The sequence below is a fragment of the Ipomoea nil genome, unplaced genomic scaffold (assembly GCF_001879475.1).
Source record: "Ipomoea nil cultivar Tokyo-kokei standard unplaced genomic scaffold, Asagao_1.1 scaffold1562, whole genome shotgun sequence".
Lineage (NCBI taxonomy): Eukaryota > Viridiplantae > Streptophyta > Magnoliopsida > Solanales > Convolvulaceae > Ipomoea > Ipomoea nil.
The window spans coordinates 875,907-883,969 of record NW_017617990.1 but is presented as its reverse complement, the minus strand read 5'-3'; the positions used below and the strand labels follow the sequence as shown (position 1 = coordinate 883,969).

General features: G+C 40.6%; 1 protein-coding gene across 1 annotated transcript; it reads right to left on the bottom strand.

Moving 5' to 3' along the window:
* Positions 1-2,788: 2,788 nt before the first annotated feature.
* Positions 2,789-6,846, bottom strand: LOC109189653. The gene is made up of 2 exons (XM_019340267.1): positions 6,119-6,846; positions 2,789-5,972 (listed from the first exon to the last, which is right to left on the bottom strand). Exons 1-2 carry the CDS (start codon positions 6,844-6,846, stop codon positions 2,789-2,791), a joined length of 3,912 nt encoding a protein of 1,303 aa, XP_019195812.1.
* Between the last annotated feature and the right edge of the window lie 1,217 nt (positions 6,847-8,063).

Sequence of the window (8,063 nt, the reverse complement as noted above, 5' to 3'; positions counted from 1 at the left end):
GATTTTGGGCTACAGCACAGGACCCCAAATTTTAAAAGTCCAATATTTAATTTTACCTAGCTAGTTTAGAAATAAAAACTAAAAGTTTTCAATTAAATTTAAAAGGCATCATGAAGAAATGATAGGAATGTGTGTTTATTGTATTTTAACTTGTAGGTCAAAGGTTTGACACTTGTGTGTTGTTATAGCTTCAGACATCTCCTTATTTTTTTTAATTCTTTTGCATTGCGAGTTTCCGCACACTATTATTATTATTATTATTATTATTATTATTATTATTATTATTATTATTATTATTATTATTATTATTATTGTTGTTGTTGTTGTTGTTGTTGTTGTTGTTGTTGTTGTTGTTTTTTTTGTTGTTGTTGTTCTATAATATGTCTTTTGGCTTTTTCTTTGCGCACAATAATATTTTACCACCTTATTATTATTATTATTATTAGTATTATTATTATTAGAAAAAATTACGATATTAATTTTAAAAATTGTAATTTTAGTAGGACCTCATTTATTAATCAGAACAGGGCACAAAAATCTAAAAATCGATCATGTACACCTACTATTACTTGGGCGACAAACGTACCTCTTGTAATTTATGTTGTCTGATCTTAAGGCTCTTTACATCCAAAAAGGTAATATTCTCATTTATTCAAGTGCCCCATGTTCGTTAGGTGATAAGCAAATCTAATAGTAATATGTAGACTTTTTATAGTTCTATTCTCTCTTCTTTTTTTTTTCTTTTTTTTTAACCATCAATTTATTAATTAAAAAATCAATATGTACAAAATCAATGGGCAATTATATTATGAATCATGGTCTTGAGTGCAATGTGAATCACTGAATCATGAATAAATGTTCATTTTTAATATAATATACTCAATGTACATTATTTGTGTACTGAAGATTTATTATTTGATATTCCGTATATCAAATAATGAACCTTTAATAAGTACATAATTTATTAATATGTTAATAGCAAGTATACAATATATTAATTGTAAAAAGTATATAATTTATTAATTGAAGATACATAATATCTTTACAGTAAATTAAATATATAATCTGAATAACATTTTAAAATAAGATTCACAATGCAAGATGAACCATTGTCCATAATATAACTATAGGCAAATTATGTTGTGCATCCGTGTGCACCATGCATGGTGCATACGAATGCAAAAAACGACGTCGTTTTATTAAAAACGCGCGTCCCACTTTAAAAAAAAAAAAGATTTCAGTTTCGATTCCTATCAACAGTATTATGTTGTGCATAATTTGAACTATATATCCAGAATCAATGAATTAAAAATCCAGAATCAATGAACTAAAAATCCAGAGTCAATGAACTAAAAATCCAGAATCTATGAACTAAAAAATACATAATGAATGAATTAAAAATACAGGATGAATGAACTAAAAATCCATAATGAATGAACTAAAAATCCATAATGAATGAACTAAATATCCATAATGAATGAACTAAATATCCAGCATGAATAAAAAAAAATCAGTTTCGATTTACGACTAAATATCCAGAATCAATGAACTAAAAATCCAGAATCAATGAACAACATAATGCTGTTGAGGGGAATCGAAACTGATTTTTATTTTTTATTTTTTTTAAAAAGTGGGACGCGCGTTTTTAGTCAAAAACGACATTGTTTTTGCATCCGTATGCACCATGCATGGTGCACACGGATGCACAGCATAACGATCCATAACTATAACAATTGCCTGTTTAGATAGTGGACTAGCATACAATCGTTATGCTATGGACCCATGCTGGACACGGTAACGGTGCCAAAAGTGGCACCGTTGGCACCGTTCTCTTCCACTTTTTTTTTTTTTTTTTTAAATTTCATATCACTTTGTTATATGAGTATATGTTCATAATTTTATCATTATATGTTCATAATTGTAAGTTCATAATGTCAGAGCTCTGTGTCCATAATTGCATAACTGTACATTCATAATTGCATAACTGTACATTCATAATTCCGTAACTGTACATTCATAATTCAATAACTGTAAATTCATAATTTTCGAAACTCTATGTTCACAATTTTAGAGCTCTATGTTCATAATTTTATCACTATATGTTCATATTGTAAGTTCATAATGTCAGAGCTATGTGTTCATAATTCCATAACTGTACATTCACTACAAGAAATTTCACATTTAGTGACAACAGAAGTTGTCACCGAAACTATCATTTTTGGTCACTATTGAAATTAGTGACCAATTTTTGAAGTCGTCACCTGTCGTCACTATATCCTCCGTCACTATTGTAGTAGTGACGACTTTTGAAAAGTTGTCACAATTACTCAATCTTTTGTGACAATATTTACTTAGACTAAAAGTAGTATTCAAGTGATAACGATAGTTGTCACAATAAATGTATAATTTGTGACCAAATATGTTATTACAAAAAATTGATTTAGTGACAACTAAAATCGTCGCAATTAATTATTTTATTGTGACAACAATTTAGTCACAATAGTTATACTTATTTGTGAGAATTGTTCTTGACACAAAATGATTATCAGTGACCTAAAAAGTGGTAGCAAATAATTAATTTCTTGTAGCCATCTTCTTTGTTACTAATATATTTAAAAATACTGGTAGCGTGTTTGTCACTGAAATACTAAAAATAGTGGCAAAATTTGTGTCACTAATCTTAATGTTTCTATAAGTGACCATTACTTGGTCACAATTTTGTTTTTTTTTTTTTTTTTTCAAATAATACTAGCCAAATGCACACAATAATATTTTTGAAAGAGAAAGATTAATTCATTAAATCAGAATCAAGAATGTCAACAAGGAAAGCAGGTGGGTCATCCAACCACTCTCCGCAACCTGACACAGAAAAGGCCTCCCCAGCAACAGTGTGGGCAGCACAATTCGCAGATCGCTTAACATGACAGAACCGCACATCCTCAATCTCAGATGCCAAGCTCTTTACATCATCAACTAAGTAGCCAAAAACAGAAACAAAAGAATCCGAAATCAAAGCATTAAAAACAATCATACAATCTGTTTCCACATCTACAGCACCCAGACCAGTACCCTTCAGCCAACTCAACGCCTCCCGTATAGAAAGCACCTCCGCCTCCCTAACCGTATACAGCCCGGGTACTCTGACATTCTTAGCAGCAAGGAAATTACCACCATCATCCCGCAAGACCCATCCGAGCCCCATAGCATTATCCGCCTCCCTTAACGCAGCATCAGTATTAAGCTTGAGCCTTCCCTGCGCCGGTCTTGCCCATGTGGCCACGGCAAGTGTGTTTCTGTGGCCAGCACCATCCAGAAGTTTTTCATTAGCATCTCTCCGACATTCCAGAAACGCCATAGACCTATGCAGCATAGTAGATAAATCAAAACCTGCACCCCTCCAAACACTCTCATTCCTACTGGACCACACACCCCAACAAGCCATCACAAACCTAGGCTTAGCAATCAAATCTAAAGTGCCTAGAGCCCAAAAGAACCAGTCACCCAGATGATTACCGTCATAGCTGCACACATGCGGCATCCCTAACCTGTTCCATAGCCGAACTGCCTCCCCACACTGGACAAAAAGATGCATTGCCGACTCCTGAACCTGCCTGCACATATGGCAATCCACCAAACATGCAACACTCCTAGTTAACAAAATATCACGTGTGGGAAGATAGTGGGACGCTAACTGCCAACAAAAACTCTTCACCTTAGGTGGGACCTGCAAGTTCCAAATACTTGCCCATGGGCGGTCACTCGCAGCTTCCCTCGTAAGCTGCTTATAACATGACTTGACCGAATAAACTCCCTTCTGCTCCCATTGCCAAAACCATTGATCATGAGGCCTCCGATTACTGACAGGAATATTCAAGATTATATTAGCATCGCGGGTATTAAAAATATCTTTCACACATTCCACATCCCATCCATTACCGTTCAAATCCATCAGGGAGGCCACCGGCGCCTCATAAACCGTCTGATGCAGCTCCGTTTCCACATACGGGCTGCTATCCACAGGAAGCCACGGATCCCTGCCAATTATAGTACCTTTGCCATCGCCAATGACCCTCCTACAGCCCTCCTCCAAACAGCCCTTTACCTCTAGCATACCCCGCCAAACATAGGATGGGTTGCTGCCCTCCCTAGCATCAAAGAAGTCACAGTCAGGGTAGTATCGAGCTTTAAACACACAGGTCACTAGACTTGTAGGGTTCGTTACTAACCTCCACGCCTGTTTTCCCAGTAACGCCTTATTCATCTCATGTAGACGCCGAAAGCCCATCCCGCCACATGCTTTGGGCCTTGACAGACCCTCCCACGAACGCCATCTGATCCCACGACTACTACCCACACTGCCAGTCCACCAGTATTGATTCAGAATTACCTCCACTTCCCGACATAGGCCCAAGGGGAGCAAAAACACCATCATTGCATAAGCAGGCATAGCCTGCAAAACATTCTTCAAAAGCACCTCCCTCCCAGCTCTAGACAAGAACTTGACATTCCAAGAACGGACCCTGGTGAGTATACGGTCCTTCAAGAAACCCATAATAGCCTTCTTCCTCCTCCCCACTAGGGATGGCAACCCCAAGTACTTCCCACTCGTATCACCCTCCTCCACTCCGAGAATATCAACAACCTCATTCCTTTTGTTCTGTGGGACATTAGCACTAAAACATGCAGCTGATTTATCATAATTTATATGTTGACCAGAAGCTTTGGCGTAAGTATCAAGTACATACCTCATTTGTATGATTTCGGCCTCATTAGCCCGTAAAAAGAGGAATGAATCATCTGCGAAAAGGAGATGAGAGATGGATGGAGCCCCCCTAGCGACCGAAACCCCATGCAAACGGCCCGCAGACATGCTTCTCTCGATCATCGCACTCAAACCCTCAGCCACAAAAAGGAACAGATACGGGGAAAGTGGGTCCCCCTGTCGAAGGCCCCTTCCTGGTAAAACTGGTCCCAAATGCCGCTGATCATGTAAGATGTGATACCGAACTGAGGTTACAGTTTCAAGCAATTTATCAACCCAACCACCACCAAACCCCATCTTAAGCAGCACTGCCCTTAGAAACTCCCACTCCACCCGATCATAGGCCTTCGACATGTCAAGCTTTAACGCAACCACCCCCTCACGTCCCTGGGTCTTACGTTTCAAAAAGTGGTGGACCTCATAGGCAAGCATGATATTGTCAGTAATTAAACGCCCCGGGACAAAGGCACTTTGAGCACATGATATTAACTTATGCAACAAGGGCTTTAGACGGTTTGCACATACCTTCGCCGCCACCTTATAGATGACGTTACACAAAGCAATCGGGCGTAAATCTTTCATAGTCTCTGGCCTGGCCTTCTTTGGAATCAATACAACAAGGGTATCATTAGCCCTACGCGGGAGCTTGGCCGTCTCCAAGAAGCTTCTACAAAAAGCCGTTACCGCCCCCCCTACAATATCCCAGAAATATTGGAAAAACCCCGGTCCAAAACCATCAGGACCCGGAGACTTATCCGGATGCATCTGGAACACCGCAGCACGCACCTCCTCCATACTCAACGGGCGCAACAGCATAACATTATCAACCTCAGTTACCTTCGCAGGAATTGCATCAATAACCTCCTGCATCTCTCCATAGTCCGGGGTAAACAGTCCAGTATAATAATTCAACATTACATTATCTAACCCCTCTGAATCCTCCACCCAATTCCCATTCTCATCCTGGAGACGTCTGATTATATTACGTCGGCGTCTAGCTTTCACAGAATTGTGAAAAAACCTGCTATTAACATCCCCGCCTTGGTACCAAAACTCCTTAGCCCGCTGCTTCCAGTAATAATGTTGTTGCTCCAACAAGAAGAACAACTCTCTCTCCACCGCATCATACTCTCTCACCCCGGGCTCATCACGACGCCCTCTCAACCATACCAAGCGCTGCTTGTTAAACTCAATCTTCCGCTGAAAATCCCTATTATAAGTCCGCCCCGCCTCCTCAAATCAAGTGCACATGCCTCCACCCTTGCTAATGTATCTAGGCCCACCGTCCTGTCCCAACTTTGTGTTACAATCTCTCTACATGAGTCTTCCCGAAGCCACAAATTATCAAAACAAAACCTGGCTCGCCTCCGGACCCGCGGGAGAATAACCGGTGTAAGAACCATGGGCAAATGGTCACTGTAAGGGACGACCAGAGACTGTGCCCGTGCGCCCTGAAACTGATTTAACCACTCCTCGTTCGCTAAAATTCGGTCCAACTTCTCCTCAATCATACCACTCGTGCCCCGTGATTTAACCCAAGTAAACTGTGGCCCATCAAAAGGAAAATCCAGCAAATCACAGTCCGCAATAGCCTCCCTAAACCCGTTTATCAACCAAGGCGGATGCGGGGCCCGTCCCCTCTTCTCAGACTGATCTAGTAGATCATTATAATCCCCCATCACCACCCACGGTAGAGTCGACCGTGATGATAATGTACGCAATAACTGCCAAGCCTCCCGCCTACGGTGTCGCTGTGGGAACCCATAAAAACCAGTAAAACGCCATGAGGGGGCACCAACATCCAATCGTAACTCACAATCAATATAATTCGCCGAGTATCCCGTTATTGTCAAATCCACGGTATTCATCCATAACATCGCTAAACCCCCACTCCGACCATCCGCCTCCACAGTAAATACACAATCAAACCCCACCTGTACTCTCACATCCTCCATCCGCTGCTTACCAACAAAAGTCTCGATCAAAAAAACCACACTCGGCCTCTTAGTGCGAACAAGGTCCGCTAACACACGAATTGCCGACTGGTTGCCAAGCCCCCGGCAATTCCAAGAGATCAGACTCATAATTCTCGGCGGGCTTGCTCCGCAAGACCCGCCCCCAATCCGTTTTTTGTCAAGGCCACATCACAATCCATCTCACCCTCTTCCACACTCACCACAGCGCCATTCCCCTCCACCCTCCGTCTTTTCTGTTCTCCCACCACAATCACCGGCACAACACCCTCAACCCCATCCACCCCATCCACCCCCACACCCCCCAAAACCGAAGCACCCCCACTGCCCAAACCCGAGACACCCCCACTGCCATGTCCCAAACCACCCCCACTGCCATGTCCCAAAACTCCCCCACTGCCATGTCCCAAAACCCCCTGAAAAAGCACGTGAGTCTTGAATGCAAGATATAACCTTTAAAACCTTTAATTTATTTCAATTATAGAGCTGGACTAGAAGACAACCCATTCCTGATATAATAAAGAACATGAAATAAATAGCAGTAAAAGAAAGCATGCACCAGGATATGTTCACGCAGTTCGGAGCCTCACTCCTACGTCTGCGGGGCCACTCATATCAACCCAAATCCACTATGATGAAAAACGGAGTACAAGAGGATAGTTAATTACACTCTACAGTATAACCTATAACTACTCCAGAACCTACTCCAGTGGATCCGATGTGCAGGCGTTCTTCATTTCTTCATGATCTGATTGCAAGATCTTCTTCACACACAACAATACAGATTATATTTGGTATAGATGCACCAAGATTTTCTGCTTAAGACCTTGTGTAAGAGTGCGCAATTTGAATGCTAATTAAGGTAGCATTATATAGGTTGTCAAAGCTGTTTTGATCCTCAAAACATGCACTCTTCCATTCCTAGAATTCGGCTGCTTCATTAGATGTAGATCTCCCTATTTATAGGGTCTTGAATAGGTACTTTTGAATAAGCTTTATATCTCCTGGAATACTTCCGTGCGCTGATCCAGTCAACTGCTCCAGACGCCGTGACTAATCCAGGACTACTTTGACAACTAATCTAAGCCAATAAAACAGAGGTTTAAATGTGCAATATATTTACACTTACAATCTCCCCCTTTGGCTATTAGTTGACAAAACTACTAAAAGATATCATCGGCTTTAAAATGAATTGCCAAATGAATAATCTATACAAAAGAAATCGGATTAGTCACTAGACAAGAGTAGCTAGACACACACACCCTCTTTAAACTTAACCAATGTTGTGCCAGAGAAGATCAAACACAATTAAGGCATACAAACACATG

Excerpts from the sequence above, each read along its gene's own strand:
- LOC109189653 (XM_019340267.1), bottom strand. The coding sequence starts at position 6,846 with ATGAGTCTGATCTCTTGGAATTGCCGGGGGCTTGGCAACCAGTCGGCA. Across the intron at positions 5,973-6,118 it reads CGGGTCCGGAGGCGAGCCAG|GGATTTTCAGCGGAAGATTG; the intron begins GTTTTGTTTTGA and ends GACTTATAATAG.